Source organism: Vicia villosa, linkage group LG5 (assembly GCF_029867415.1).
Source record: "Vicia villosa cultivar HV-30 ecotype Madison, WI linkage group LG5, Vvil1.0, whole genome shotgun sequence".
NCBI classification, from domain to species: domain Eukaryota; kingdom Viridiplantae; phylum Streptophyta; class Magnoliopsida; order Fabales; family Fabaceae; genus Vicia; species Vicia villosa.
This window is the reverse complement of record NC_081184.1, coordinates 121,890,884-121,907,850: the sequence shown is the minus strand read 5'-3', so window position 1 is coordinate 121,907,850 and position 16,967 is coordinate 121,890,884. Positions and strand designations below refer to the sequence as shown.

General features: G+C 30.8%; 1 protein-coding gene across 1 annotated transcript; it reads left to right on the top strand.

Moving 5' to 3' along the window:
• Positions 1-231: 231 nt before the first annotated feature.
• LOC131605307 (uncharacterized) lies at positions 232-8,504 on the top strand. Its single transcript, XM_058877680.1, has 5 exons — positions 232-301; positions 347-675; positions 1,008-1,134; positions 1,209-1,288; positions 8,088-8,504. Exons 1-5 carry the CDS (start codon positions 232-234, stop codon positions 8,502-8,504), a joined length of 1,023 nt encoding a protein of 340 aa, XP_058733663.1.
• The last annotated feature ends 8,463 nt before the right edge of the window (positions 8,505-16,967 follow it).

The following is a 16,967-nucleotide window of genomic DNA, read 5'->3' as shown; positions in this document are numbered from 1 at the left end:
AGTTACAGTAAATAAGGCATAATATATTTAGAAATATACTTCATATATTTAGAAATATGTGTAATGCATCATATATTTAGAAATATAAGATTTTTCTTATTAATTATTTTTTGTGTGAATTTCATGTATTTACTATTTTATTTATTTATTATTTTTTCATATATTTATTATTTTTGTTCTACTTCCATGTAGCCTTTTAAAATTTATGTTTGTGTGTGTTTTGGTAAAAGAATGGTTGGTGAAGTTCAATCATCTAATAGTCCTAATGTTGCTTTGGAAGGGAATGAAGTTCCTATAGAAAGTAATGCAGTTTCACTCACACAGGAAGTTTAATCTACTCCAAATGAAATAAATATAGAAAATCAAGATCCTGAAGCTCCTGTTGAACCCACTACAAGTCCTAGCAAAAGGGGATTAAAATCATATGCTTGGCCCTATTTTAAAAGGCAAAAAATAGGAGGCCTTTGGAAGGCTATATGCAAATCTTGTGATAAGAAAATTGGTGGTGATACAAAAAATGGTACTAAACATTTATTTGATCATATTAGCATATGTCCAAAACGCACAGAGAGAGGTCCAAAACAAGCCATGCTTAAAGTGACAGAAAAAAAATCCGGAAACAGACATGAATCATTTGTGGTTGGAAATTATACATTTAATCAAGATGTTTCTAGGAATGAACTCGCGAAGATGATTATATTGCATGAATATCCCATCATGATGGTTAACCATATTGGTTTTAGAAATTATAGCCATTCTCTTCAACATTGGTAGATGACATTGATGTCACAAGTCAAGATTGCGAGAAGGCTTATTCGGAATATGTGATGGAAAATACTTCAACTACAAATGTCAAGTCAGAATTTACTTCCTACTTGGAAGATGGTGTCTTGCTTGATAAACAAAAAAAAGAAAATTTTGACATCTTAGGATGGTGGAAACAAAATGGTTTGAAATTTCCAACTTTGCAAAAGATTGCAAGGGACTTTTTAGCAATTCCTATCTCTACCGTTGCTTCAGAGTCCGCCTTTAGTACTAGTGGTCGTGTTTTAAGTCAACAACGTAGTAGGTTGAAGGAAGACACTTTAGAGGCTTTGATGTGCACTCAAGATTGGATCCGAAAAGATATAAAAGGTAATATATTTTTATCTTTTACAAGATTAATTGAAAAGGATTTTTAAATTTTAATTTTGCTATTTGTTTCTTAGGTTACTCAAAAACGTTGACTCAATTCGAATGTGTGGATGAAGATATGGATGATGATGATGATGATGATGATAATAATAAGGTAATTTACATATTAGTATTGATTACCTTTTAGTTTTTAAAGTATTTTTTAAGTAAATATAATTATTGATTGTTTACTTTTCGTAGGAAAAAGAAAGTCATATCCAATTGTGGAATGAGGAAGAAGACCTTGCAAGGAGAAGTTGGAAAGAGAGACATGATTGATCATTACTTGTTTGGATATTTTGCTTAATATTTTAGTTTATTTATATGTAACTTTGTTTTAAGTATTTTGATATTTCTACTTTACGTGTGTTATCAATTGAGCAAATAGAGATATGTTGACTTTTTCTTTTAGTTGACTTATTATGAAGTATTTTTTAGCTTTTCAAGCATACTCATGATGCTAAATTTTACAATTATCCCTTATTAGTTTTGATGAAGTATAGTTTTTGAAGCATAATTATGTTGTTGGATTTTTTTAGTTGTTTAGGCATATTGTTACTTTAAAAAGTATTATAATTCATGTTGTTGAATTTTATAGCATTTTATAGAAATTTATAAAAAAAATATTATTATTTTGTGTTCCATTAGTATTTTTAATAAAAAATAATAAATGCCAAATATTAGTATTTTTTAATAACAGAATAAATATGTGAATTCTTTGTGCTTTTTATTTTTATAGAAAATATAAACATTTTTAAAAAATAAAATATTAATGAATAAATGTAGGATCTACGGGGATCCCCGCGGGGAACGGGGATCCGCGGAGAACGGGGATGGGGATAGAAATTCCCCCGTGACGGAGATCGGGGACGGGGACGGGGAATGAATTTGATGGCGGGGAAAAAGATGGGGAAGTGTCCCCCGGCCCCGCCCCGCCCCATTGACATCCCTAGTGTGATATTTATTAAACATTTGCAGGGTGCATTTTACCCTGCAACGTATGTGTCATAAAAGCTCACCTAACGTTCAACCGCACTCTGACAAAATCTGTAAAAACAACTTTTATTTTCCCCCCATTTTTTCAAAAATACTTGCAGAGTGAATATCACCTGGCAAAGTTTAATGACGTTGGGACTTGCGAGGTGGAATGCATCCAGCAACCTATGTGTCATAAAAGAGCATTCAATGTTCACCTGCACTCTGACCAAATCAGTAAAAACAGTTTTTATTTTCCCCCCATTTTTTACAAAAATACTTGCGGGGTGAATATCACCGAGCAAAATTATTTTCAAAATTTTTGAATTTCTCTTCCACTGTTGCAAGACAGAAAAACATATAATTTTTTTTTTATAAAAAATAACTGCATTGTGAGGTGTAAAGCACCCGACACGTGGGTTATTTAGCGAGTTGATTATCACCTGACAAAATCACCTGGCTAATTTGATGTTTTCTTGTAGAGAATATTGAGGTTTGGAGTGGTCATCTTTTGCAAGATTTTCTGCAACTGCATCCTTAAAAGAGAGACCATTTGAAACATTACGATGCAAACCAATGCTTCCATTCAAAGAAAAAAACAAAAGCAAACGATAAACTGAGAAGGAAAGTAAATACTCCCTCCTCCGTCAAATAATGAGTGATCCATTTAGAATAAAATAGTGTCTCAAATGAATGACTTATTTCAATTTTCAATACACTTTTTTCAATTCTACCCTTTAATTAATTAAAATTTCATCATTTCCAATACATGATAGAGACACTATAATAAAAATATTATTCTCTCTCTTATTTTTATACACTTTTTTTAATATGTGTAAAATGACGCAATAGATCACTCATTGTGGGACGGAGGAAGTACAAAAATATGAAAAGATGGATGCATGAAATGAGCTTAAAATGATGAATGTTTCATGATTGTGAATGCATGAAGATTGATAGATTTTAGGTGGATGTATGCATGCTGAATGGTGAAAAATGCAGGAATGGATGCATGATGCAGAAAGAGAAAAAGAGTTTAGAGAGAGGTTGGACACTCTCTAAAACAAGTACTAAAAGTTGCTAGTATTTTGGTATTGTATAATTTTAAAACTGTTTTTGAAAGTAAGGTTATCAATTATATTTTATTTTATTTTTTTCTTTAAAACTATTTTTTAAAAATTGATTTAGAAAATAATTTTAAAAAGTTAAAAACTAAAACTCATTCAAACAAGCTCTTAGTCTTTTTTTTTTTTAAAAACTATTTTATAAATCAACTTAAAAAGTAGTTTTGAAGAAAAAAATAAGTTTGATAATTTTACTTTTAAAAATGGTTTTAAACTTGCACAATATACAAATTTGCTATTAATGAATTTTTTTCCTTTCCAATTTCCAAAACTAAAATCCAAAAACTCTAAAATTTGTTTTAATTTTTAAAGCTCTTAAATAGAAAATAGTTTTTAAAAATAATTTTGCAAAATAAAAAAATCATCAAACAAGTTTTATGATTTTCAATATTTAAAAACTAAAATCAATTTTACAAAATCAAATCAAATAAATTTTTTGTTTTGTTATCCATGTTCAGAAAAGTTTGGTGGATTGGAATTGATTCTGGTAAGAGTTTGTTTGATGAGTCATTCTTAATGCTTCAGTTACTTGAAGTAGAAATCTTATTGGGATTACCTATAGATATGAAAAAAAATAAAATCACTTATTCAAGTTAAATGAAAACCAAATAAGCAATTTTTTTTTACAAGAACCAACTAATATATATTTAACACATTAGGATAATTTATTAGTAAAAAGCAGTAGTACTGATTTGGAATATGAAGATTTGGTGTTTTCATTGACCTTTTCATAACTTATGGTACTCGTTTAAGGGGTCTAGCAAATTCAATCATAAAAATCAACAAAACTTTTGTTATTATGTTCTGCCAAATACTAGTTGTTGTAGTTTATTATACTCAACTTGCTTTTTCAAATTGTTTTTTTTTTTTTCTTTTCAAATGCTTTCCATTGTATTGGAACCAATGCATAACTACAATCTAATAAAACATTTTATCTTTTGTTGGGAAGACAAAATATCTTTTTTCCCCATATTTTACTCAATTAACATCATTACTATTTTAATTTTTCTTAATTTATTTATTATCACAAAAAATATTAATAATCTATTTTTAAATTTTAATCTTACTAAAAATTCCAAATTTTCTTCACATTTCATTTTTCCATACTTTCATTTTAATTTTTCTACATTTATCTATTATCGCAAAAAATATTAATAATCGATCATTTAATTATTATTCTCAAAAATATTTAATTATTTCACGGTCCACTATCAACTCAATATTTAATTTTTTTTAATCGATCATTACACATTTTCTCTATCTTAATTAAAATTTTAAATTTCTCTCACATTTTTTCACACTTTCTTACTTTCATTTTAATTTTTTTCTCTATTTATTTATTTATTTATTTATTATCTCACGGGTCACTATCAACATAATGTCTATTTTATTTTAATCAATCATTATCTTTATTTGAGAGATAATATCTTTATTTTTATTTTTTTCTCCATCTCACGATTTTTTTCATTATTTAATACAATTAAATTTCCATGATTATTGTTTATTTTACATTTGTTTTTAAATTTATTTTATATCGCATCAAATTATTTTTTTATTTCACGGGTCATTATCAACATAGTAGCTATTTTATTTTAATCAACAATTACTATTAATTGAGAGATAGTTTTTATTTTTAAATGTTAATATTTCATTTTTATTATCTCCATCTTATAGTATTTTTTTATATGATTATTTAATATAATTGAATTTATATGATCATTTTTCATTTATTATTAAACCATAGTGATCTATATCATTTTCTTTTAATTGTTGTTGGACCGTCAATTATTAAATTACCTGACCCAATTTTGCTATTGTGTTCTTAACCTATCTTAAACATTTTTTTGTGGATCATTGTTTTCTATATAATTATTGTTAAATTTACAATTAAGTAAATTATTTCATATTTTTCATTTATATTTAAAATTTTACATTTGCATTTGTTAAAATTTTATTTTTTTTCTCCAACTCACATGTCTTTTTTTATATGATTCTTTATTACACACAAAATTAGCACATGAATACGATAACAATGTTTAATCTTAAGGGCCACTTTCAATACAATGCCTATTTTATTTTAAACAATAATGACTTTTATTTGAAAACTAAAGTATTTATTTTCAAATTTCAAAACGATTCCTATGGATATTCGGTTTTCAAAGAATTGGGAGTATAACAGAACAATCAATAAAACTCTAACTCTATTCAAGTAAAACAATTCCTTTTAATTATGCATATTGCTTATAATTCCTTTTATTTATATTATTCATATCATTAAAAAAATACTACACCAAAAAAAAAAATCACCCGTGCGGAAGCACGGGTCTCTGACTAGTTCAATCATAAAAATCAACAAAACTTTTGTTATTATGTTCTGCCAAATACTAGTTGTTGTAGTTTATTATACTCAACTTGCTTTTTCAAATTGTTTTTTTTTTTTTTCAAATGCTTTCCATTGTATTGGAACCAATGCATAACTACAATCTAATAAAACATTTTATCTTTTGTTGGGAAGACAAAATATCTTTTTTCCCCATATTTTACTCAATTAACATCATTACTCTTTTCTTATTCATATTTCTATCAAATCATTTTGTTATCTCTTTTAATCTTCAAAACACTCCTAACACTCCTTCTATTTTCTCCAACAACTTCTCTTTCTCTCTCTTTGATTGTTGTTTCTCTCTAATTGTTCTTTCTACTTCAACTTCAATATTTTTTATTCGTTCATATATCATATTTTTATCTTTACTAATTTTTTTACACTTTTATGATTTTTTTTCTTTTTTTTTCCAGGTTGTTAATCTATTGATACCCACATGAAAAATTGTAATAAAACAACATTAAACATGTAAGTTTGAACATAATTTTTTTGTTTTCTCTTTTTCATGTCTTCACATCTTTTAGAGTCTGTTTGGTAAGACAAAAAAAAGAGCTTTTAGCTTTTCAGCTCGTTATAATAAAAAAGTTATGTTTGGTAACTCTGTTTTAGCTTTTAGTTTGTAGCTTTTTTACTAGCTTTTAGCTTTTTTTTCAAAAGCTATTTGAAGTAGCTTTGAGCTTGTAGCTTTTGAGCTTTTAGCTTTTAGCTTGTGAGTTTTTCTTCCATTAATACCCTTATTATTTTAACTAAAATATATTATTACCCTCATTAATTAAAATGCCATTAATGTCATTTTGTATCTATCAGCTAATGAAACAACTAATTTACCAAACACTCACATTAGCTTATCAATTACCAGCTATCAGCTACCAGCTAAAAGCTACCAGCTATCAGCTATCAGCTAATTTTACCAAACAGAACCTTAGTTCTTCTATTTTTTTCAACTTATAGATCTATCAATAAGAACGCAAAAATGGGTAGTAAAAATACAACAACAATGTTTGTGAAAACATGATTTGTGGTTAGCAAAACTCTGATGGTAAGGGATCTATGTCTTAATCGCCGTCGCCACGACCAGCACCGTAACAACCATTTCAGGCATGTAATACCAAACTGGATTTTCCGCGTTAACGAACTAGATCTTTAAAGTTGAAATTTTTTAAATTTTTTATATTTTAATTTTACGGGACACTAGTCAACCATCGTTTGATCATCGATGTTGTGCACATGAAAAAAGACGTTGTTTCGTGATTCTAGATGATTAGCTTAATTATTCGTTCCAGTCCTTGATACACCCATTTTAAAACAAAATCACATCAGTGAGGTAAACCCATTTTTTTATAAAAACAATTCAGATTTTAATCTCCATATTTATCCTTTTTAATTTTGAATTTTAAATTTAGAGATTTAACATATGTTTTTTTTCTCTCAATTTGAGAAAGTTTTTAACCTTCTCAAATATACTGCTTGACACAAACACACAGACCCACCTGGCACATATGCGATTTACCAAGTACATGGTCTCTTTACTAGTTGTCCTCATAATATTAATTTGGTTGTTGTTGTATATTCGGGTTTCAGCAGTGAGTTTCAAAAATTGATTGCTTAATATTTGACATTTTGTTATACCCTCTATTTCCCACTCTTAAATAGAAAAGTGATCCTATTAGTCACTGAATGTGTGGTACCTCCATTATCTACATAAATGACCACTTGTGTAGTCTTTAGCTACACTAATTTGTACCACCGACTTCACTCTTATTACTACTATAAGTTTTGGGGTTCTTTCCAATGATAGTCATTTTCATATGTTAATTATCTAACTATATTACATATTTATAATGTTTGAATGCAAAAACAATGTTCATTTATTTGTGGACTTTGAGATGTAAGTAGTAGTGACGGTTCAAAGCAAAACAGAAGCGACAAGAGTAAAAAACAATGATGATATTATTTAATAACCACCTCAAATATACACAGTCTAAGGTGGTATGGCACTTAATTGACAAGTTCTAGAACTAATAGTATGAATGTTCATCAACATTTTTACAACACATAAGTGTACTAAAAATGCAAAATTACTTCAGATTTCCAAATTTGAGGAGGCTAGAAACCTCCTTGAATTGAAAAAAAAACCTCTGAATTTAAAATTTAGACAAATTTGAAACTTTGATTGTGCATATATCTAAAATTAAGTTTGGTGTGGCGTGTTGGAGTACATCCGAATTTCAATTTCTGTAAGTTGTTAATCTGGATTTCAAAATTCCGACATATTATTATTAATATTATTTTTTAATAAGCAATTTGAACCTAGCGGGTTTCGAAACTGAGACCTTGAGAGGAACACACTCTTGGCGCCTGCAGGATATGTAGTAAAAGGAAAGGAAGATACAGTCTATAGGTTGAAGAAAACATTGTATGTCTTAAAGCAGGCGTCAAGAGCTTGGTATAACAAGATTGATGCTTATTTTGTGAAGAATGGTTTTCACAAATGTCCTCACGAGCACATGTTACATATCAAATACATGGATCCTGGAGATGTCCTTATTGTGTGCCTATATGTTGATGACTTGATTTTTACTGGAAATAATTCAGAGATGATTGCAAAATTCAGAGAAGCTATGATTGAACATTTTGAAATGATAGATTTGAGCCTAATGTCCTATTTCCTTGACATTGAGGTCGTCCAACAAGATGATAGAATTTTCATTTCTCAAAAGAAGTATGCAAGTGATATTCTGAAGAAGTTCAAGATGGAGCATTCAAAGCCAGTTTACACACCTGTTGAAGAAAAGTTGAAGTTGACAAGAGAAAATGATGGAAAAAGAGTAGACTCAACTCAATATTAAAGTTTGATCGGAAGGCTGGGATATTTGACTGCGACAAGACCAGATATAGTTTATGCAGTTGGATTGCTGAACAGATTCATAGAAGAACCATGTGTTAGTCATTGACAAGGATCTAAAAGAATTCTTCGTTATATCAAAGGTACACTGACTGATAGAATTTTTTATGCTAGTAATAATAAAGTGGAACTTGTTGGATACACAAATAGTGATTGAGCTGGAGATATAGAAACAAGAAAAGCACGTCAGGGTACGCATTTCATTTGGGCACATGTGCAATTTTATGGTATTCGAAGAAACAACCAGCTGTTGCATTTTCTACTGCTGAAGCTGAATATATTGCAGCAACCAATTGTGCTACTCAAACAATATGGATGAGATGAATTTTTGAAGTAATATATCAGAAGCATAATAGTCCTACAAAGATATATTGCGACAACAAGTCGACAATTGTACTGAGTAAGAATCCGGTTTTCCATGGACGGTCCAAGCATATTGATATTCAGTTTCATAAGATAAGAGAGTTGATAGCTGAGAAAGAAGTGGCGATCAAATTGATATTCGGTTTCCCACTGAAGAACAAATTGCAGACAAATTTACGAAACCGCTAAAAGTTGAGTTATTTTACAAGTTAAAGATGTTTGGAATGATAAAATTTAAAAATTTGATTTAAGGGAGCCAATGTGAGTATTAAATCAAGAGAACTCTAGAATATAAAAGCTATTAATTAGATATTCTTAGGGCCCGTTTGTTTTGACTTTTTTTAAAAATGATTTTAATAGCGTTACATAATTTTGTGAAAAAAAATTTTACAAAGAAACTTTTTGTAAAAGCTTCAAATGAAAATTTTGTTTGAATAGTTATTCTTAAAATGTGATTTTAGGTATTTCATCTATTTATGAGAAAAAAATTGGATATAAAAAAATCACTTAATTTTGAAACTATTTCAAATAGATTTTCATAAAAATCATTTTAGAAATACAATTTTTTGAAAAAATTACGATTTTGACTAAATTATGGTCTTCAATAATGTGTGTTTATGTTATATGATGTCAAAATTAGTGTTTTATTTTAAAAAAAACGAATATAAAAAAACTTGTAATATTTTGAAAAACACTTTTGAAAAATTTATTTCCAAAAATACAAAAAATTAATTAATTTTTTTAAACCTGAAACAAACAGACGCATTTCTTAACTAATAAATCTTAGCTACATACATGCTTAAGACCTAAGATACATAGCAAAATAAAAGTAGTGTTCAGCTAGTATGCCGCCCATCTAATACAACGCCATACTTTCCTTAGCCAATACGTATAGTGATTAACAGACTATTGTATTACTTAATATTTAAGATGTTCAGCATGTAAAGCCTATAAAAGGCATGTTTTATGTACTTGTATCTATCATAAGAGAAAAAGAGTCTTAAGAAATATCTATTCCTCCGTTATTTTAGTTTATGTTTTAAGTCCCATTTGATATCATAAACAATGAAGGTGACCTCACTTGAAGGTTTTTGACACCAAACTGAACAGGTGAAGCAGTATGAAAGACACCATGAGTCCATGACAACCTTGAATAGCAGAGTCAAAGGAACCTTCTTCTAATAGATCTGCCTTGAAGAGTTGTAACCTTTCCTTTGCACCATCAAGTTTAACCAAGTGTTAAGTCGATTATATATATATATATATATATATATATATATATATATATATATATATATATATATATATATATATATATATATATATATATATATATATATATATTTTTTGTGACATTGGAATTCAGCACAACTTTGAACAAGTTAGGAGTGAGTTTACTTGTTATTGTGAGTTTACCTTCAAAATCCAATTTTCTTTTACTCTCTAAGTAAATAAACGTTTTTTTTCCTTCTTTTTCTTTTACTTGCATGTTTTGAAAAAGGATACATATAAAGAAAGAGAAACAAAATAACATATCATACTTTCAATTTAAATTTTTAATCTTCTTCAAATCTTGGAGACTATTCTATATATTGGTATATGGTTTCATATAAGAGAAACATTTATGTAGAATAAATTTGTCAAAGAGAAGGTGCACCCTTAAAATGATAAATTATCAAAATAGAATAATTTTACTATTCATTTCAAATCAATTTGAATGCTTTAACTAATTTTTACCAAATTTTTAAAAACCGGATCGGAGATCGATTTGGTAAAGTTTTCGATTTAAGGTTTAATTGGTTCAACCAGTTAAATCTATGATCGAACTTGATCGAACCGTTTATTAAATAAATTAATATTATTAAACTAATTTTTTATAGATATATCACACATAATTATATATTCACAACTTAATAAAATAAATATTTTAAAAATTAATTATACACTTAATACAACAATATTGATGATACATATAATAATATAATACAATTGTGCACTTCATTTCAACCTTCATTTAAGAATAATTTGAACAAACTAAAGAATTATAATAAAATAAGTTAAACTAATTCAAAACAAAAGTAAAATAATAGAATATAATAATTAAAATAAAGTTCAAATAATTAAGAATACCTAAATTAAAAGATAGAATACAAAAATAAACAATACAATACATTTAATTAAACAACAAAAAGCAATTTCGAATTGAACTACGACAAACATATGATGGAGTGTGATTGAAAGAAAAACTATAACGAAGTGACAAAATTTAGAAATTTATATGTATATAATAAAAATACAGAATTCTTTTTTTATGATTGGAGAATGTATGTTAAATTTTGATATTTACATATTAACTTTTTTAAAAAAATAAAAAATAGTCAATTTGATGCATTTTTTTGAACCAGACAGTTTTATAAAATTGACTCCGGTTCTATGGTTCGAATGGTTTTAAATGGTTCAATCCGATGTTTCCGATTCTATTCTGGTTTTGACGAACTAGTGGTTTTGAAAGGTTGCCCAAATTGGATTCATCTCCGGTTCACGGTCCAACCGATTGAATCGACCAATTCAGTTCAGTTTTCAAAATATTGGTTTATACTCCTACATAGCGGAACAAGGCAAACACGTTTAAAAATGAAATAATGGATAGTGGAATATCATTTGTTAATTTTTGAAATTTTCTTTACCCACCTCCCTATGGGGGCCACCCCCGGCGAAAACCCTAGATTACCCCTGCTTCGGAAGTTCATTTCCGAAGTATTTTTTTTTTAAAAAAATTTTAGACTTCGGAAGTGCATCTCCGAAAACCCCTCATGGGGGGTGTTTTCGGAGATGCACTTCCGAAAACACCTTTTTTCAGATTTTGGGGGTTTCGGAAATGAACTTCCAAATTATGCAGAAACTGTGTTTTTTTTTTATGTTTTTGGAAATAGTCTCGTATTTTTAATTAAAGGAAGCCGGGAAATAAAATAAGCGCATATAAACAGAATTCTACTAATATGATAAAAATAGTAATATATACAAACCGATCCAAATCCAAATAATAATAGTGTGCTAAAGATACAATCCGAAAACAAAAAGAAATAAACCCGACCACTACTGGGTATGCCTAACCCTCTCTCCCTGGGACCTCCTTTATCGCCTGTATGCCGCCGCACGGCCCGCATCAGTGACGATCATCTCCATCACGACGACTGCCTCTGGACCGTCCTGATGAACGACACCTCGATCCAACGCGTCCCGCCCAAGCATCTCTATCCGCTGGCAGATCGGCAGGAGATCAATGGCGTGGTCATCCTCGGCCTGCTGGTTCTCCAGGATCTCCTCGTGTGCTGGCCTAGGAGCGCTGGGAACGTCGGGTCTCAGCAGAGGATGTGACACCCGGTAGAACCATGTGACGTATCCCTCCACACTGTGCCTGTCCTGGGTGACCCGAGTGCGACGGTACTCCTACGGTACCACATGACGCTCCCAATCCTCAAATATGGCAGTGAGCTGCACTCGGGTCACTGTGTCGGGAGCAGCCTCAAAGGGTGACCTGGGTATCATCTGCACAAATCCAAACTGCCGCATACACTGCTCAGGGAGATACCGGACCATGATGCTAGTCCTGCATGCCAACCAGCCAGAATATAGAGATATGTCGTCAAAGGGGACAATCTGAGTGTAGTCGCTGAACGGCCTCCAGGTGACGTCATCGTGCATCGTGCGGTCCAAGTACCCACGGTATGGTCCCACTGTATTGTTCCCCTCTGGAGAACGTATCTGGCGGCCCTGGGCATGGCGTCAGCGTACGCAGGATCGATGTGGAAGCCGTGGATGCGGGAGAAGTAGGAGATGATCCAGCTCTGAAACACAAACACGATAATGTATTAAAAATAAATACGAAACATAAATAAATACAAAACAATTAAAATAAAACGTACCGTAAGTAGTGTGCAGGATCCGACCAACTGCCTCGTCCTCTAGTTGGAGGCCTCATTCAGCTTCTGGTATAGGTATGCCAGAGTAGCTGCCCCCTAGTTCCACTGGTGAACGGTAGTCAGGTCCATGAGGTAGTGGAGGTAGGTCACGTCGACATACCTCGCACTCTTGTCCACATAGATCGCAACACCTACCACATGCATGTACCAGCACCGGAGAGCGCAGCCACGGTGATAATGTGTAAATAGGTCGTCACCCGCATCCTCGACATCGACCGCCGCGTCCAGGTGGTGCTCGAAATAGCGGCTCAGTGTGGTGAACCGGATATGAGGCCCATATGTCGTGATGCACTCGTAGTCAACAGCTTCGGGCTCCATGCCCAAATAGAGCACCATCCACTGACTGGCTTCGACCCTCTAGATCCGGGAGTGGGTCAATAGCGGACCCCTGATCGGCAGGTGGAGAAGACACTGCACGTCATGCAAGGTGATCGTCATCTCCTCAACCGGGAAGTGGAAAGAAGACGTCTCCTTGTGCCAGCGCTCCACAAAGGCCCCCTGCATGCCGTGGCTGATGGTGGTGTACCCCGTCATGCAGAGCCCACTAAGCCCTGAAGCTCTCACCGAGTCGTTAAACCACTTAGCAGTCGGTTTAAACAGACTGAAAATCTTCCGGGCGTGGTTCACCATTTTCAACGGCTCTCTCTCCTGTTACAAAAAAATAAATAAAAGCGTATGTTAAATAGACCGTTAAGAAAATATCGAATAAACGTCTAAATTATAAACAGTTAAATAATGTAGTCGGGCAAATTATAAAAAATACCTCTCCCTCCCAGATACGCCGAGCGGCGTGATCGTGGTAGGTAATCAGCACGGAAGTGTCAATGGGCCCTCCCGGGTAGCTGTCCTCCTGCTCATCCTCCTCCCCGACTGGAGGGTCAACATCCGGTACCCCCTCCGCCTCGTGGTATGGCACTGCCACCTCCTCCTCTCGCTAGCGGGAAGAAGATACCCGAGCCAGCCGACTCCTCGATCCAGATGTAGAGGTACCCTCGTCCATCTCCACGGGAACTCGCACACGTCATCCCCGGCCCTGTGTCGACGCCAGCTGCGTCGCTGCCCGCTCGCGTCTAACCGACGCAGTCTGTGTCTCTCTACCCTGTCTGATGTGTGTTTGGTTGCCTGACATGTTCCTGAAAACAATTGAAATCGATTAATATGCGAGACAACAGAAAAAACTAAAAAAAATTGAAATTCTGATACACTTCGGAAGTTCATTTCCGAAACTGGGAATGGAGGTGTTTTCGGAAATGAACTTCCGAAACACCCCTGCGAAGAACTTCTCTGCAACCTCCAATGGCATACCCCAAAATCCTAAATCAAAACTACTTTTATGCCTACTAAACAACATAATATCAGTACCAACCTATCTTAATGTGATTTTTTCAATTTCTAAACACCCTAATAGAGTAATGAATAAAGGATCTAAAAATTGAAAAAAAAATGATAAACTTACCAATTAGTGTTTGAGATTATTTAGGTTGAGATTGGAAGAAGACTTTGGCAATCTCTTTGACTTCACACTTGCTTGTTGCAGAAATTTTGAAAGAGGATGAGTTTGGAAGAAGATTAGGGTAAATGAATGGGGGAGGGGGACTGTTTTGCTTAATCTGCAAAACGCGCAGTATTTCGGAAATGAACTTCCGAAATAAGACAATTTTTTCAAAAAAAAAGGCGCTTTCGGAGATGCATCTCCGAAAACATCTTTTTCTTGCATTTCGGAAATGCATTTCCGAAGTCAGGGGTAGTTTGGGTTTTTCACCAGAGGTGACCTAGAAGGTTGGGAGGTGGCCAAAGAATTTTCCTAATTTTTTAGAATGGACTATTTTTTAGATTAAATATATAAATAATTTATACAAATAACACAACCCCGTAAATTTTTTATAAAAATCAAATTAATAAATATAATGAATTAAAAACTTAATTATTATCCCGATATATGTTTATTATTATTTTCATTAAATAATATTGATTTTTTATTATTAAATATTATTATTTTTATTAAATATGTTAAAATTAAATGAGATCTTGTAATTGGTTGAATGTACACTATTTAATTTTTATGATGGGTAGAGAAGTTGTCCCAATTAATTAATTATTTTGACTTTTTAACTTTTTTTAATTGATATTTAATCCAACACTTACTTATTCCCTACCTTTTCCTCTTCTTTCTACTCTTTATTTTCCTCCTTCTTTTCAAAATCATAAATGTAAAGAAAAAAAGTGAAAAAAAAACAAAATAAGCTGCCCGACGTAGTGTCACCGTGACGTCAAAAAGCGTTGTTCGCGCCTGCGACTTGAAAATATGATTCGCTCCTGCTTTATGTCGCGCTGGGGCCGCACCGGTCAGGAATTCCAAAATAGCGGCAAAAGCGCCCGCAATCAATAACTATGGTTTATAGTAATATCCTTAAAATATATAGATAAAATTAGATGTACACAAAACCATAGATTAAGATATCGCTAAGACATGAATGAAGCAAAACAATTCTTATTGGTGGAGATAAAAACAAAATTAGTCTCCACCAAAGTATAATGTGGAAGGTTTGGGTCACAAAAATGTGTTTCTCTCAACGTTTTGAATTTGAATTTGATTACCTATAAATAATTTGTGTGTTGGATCAAATTCATATAAAATTTTGTTCAGACTTTAAACAGATTACGCAAGTGAAAGGTGAAATTAATCTCCTTAAGTTACTTAATTGCAAAGTTGGATACTAAGATTTTAAAACAAATTTCTACCATATATTAATAACGGGCTTGTTTATTTCAATTTTTAAAAGATAAGTTTATAGTATTACATATTTTTGTCTAAAAGAATTTTTTAAAATTTTTTCATAAAAGTTTTAAATAAATATTCGATTTAAATAGTTATTTAAAAAATATTATTTTAGACATTGTTTATTAAAAAAATTGAATATTAAAATTTTAAAATATCACTTAATTTAAAAAAATTGAATATCAAAATTTTTCTGCCCGTTGCATGTTCTTACTTAAGACACATTGGTATTCACAATGATAAGATATAAGTTTGTAAGACACATTGGTATTCACAATGATAAGATATAAGTTTGTTATTAAATTAAATCTATAATATAAAAAAATTAATGGTTGTGAAAAAGTCAAAAATACCCTTATTTAATTTTTTGCCACCACATTAAAATTGTGATTTTTTGGTCTTTGCATCATAAAGTTCTTAATTTTATTATTAAAATAATACAACTCTTATATTTTATCAAACTTATCAAATCTCTCTTCATTCTCTATTTTTTTCTTTTTCATCACTTTCTCACTTCTTTCTTCCACAAAAAAAATCTATTATTGATATATATTTTTTTATATACGAAAAATGTTATTTATGATCGAAATATTTTTTAGTCAAAAATGATATATGGAAAAAAATTATTCAAAAAATCTATTATTAATCTAAATATTTTTATATACAAAAATTTAATATTGATTCAAATATTTTTGTAAAGATACCTAAATAAAAATAATATTTGTATACGAAAATAATTTATTATTTACGAAAAATGGTATTTGTGATCTAAATATTTTTTATTCAAAAATGATATACGGGAAAAATCTACTATTGATCTAAATATTTTTATATACGAAATTTACTATTGATCCAAATATTTTTGTAAATGATACCTAAACAAAAATGAAGTTTGTATACGGGAAAAAAAATCTATTATTGATCTAAATATTTTTATATACGAAAAATGTCATTTATAATCCAAATATTTTTTATTCAAAAATGGAATAGGTCAAAAAATCTATTATTGATCTAAACATTTTTATATACGAAAATTTGATATTGATCCAAATATTTTTGTAAATGACACCTAAAAAAAAATAATATTTGTATATGGAAAAAATCTATTATTTACGAAAAATGGTATTTATTATCCAAATATTTTTATTCCGAAATGGTATACGGGAAAAAATCTATTATTGATATAAATATTTGTATATACGAATGTACGAGTTTGTTACTAGTTTTCATATGAAAATCTTAAATAACCCCGTACTGTAGGATAGTCAAGAGAGAAACCCAA

Bases quoted from the DNA above. Each gene is read 5' to 3' on its own strand.
- LOC131605307 (XM_058877680.1), top strand. From the start codon at position 232: ATGGTTGGTGAAGTTCAATCATCTAATAGTCCTAATGTTGCTTTGGAA. The intron at 676-1,007 runs AATGAACTCGCG...ATTCCTATCTCT, and splicing joins TTAATCAAGATGTTTCTAGG to ACCGTTGCTTCAGAGTCCGC. The intron at 1,135-1,208 runs GTAATATATTTT...TTTGTTTCTTAG, and splicing joins GATCCGAAAAGATATAAAAG to GTTACTCAAAAACGTTGACT.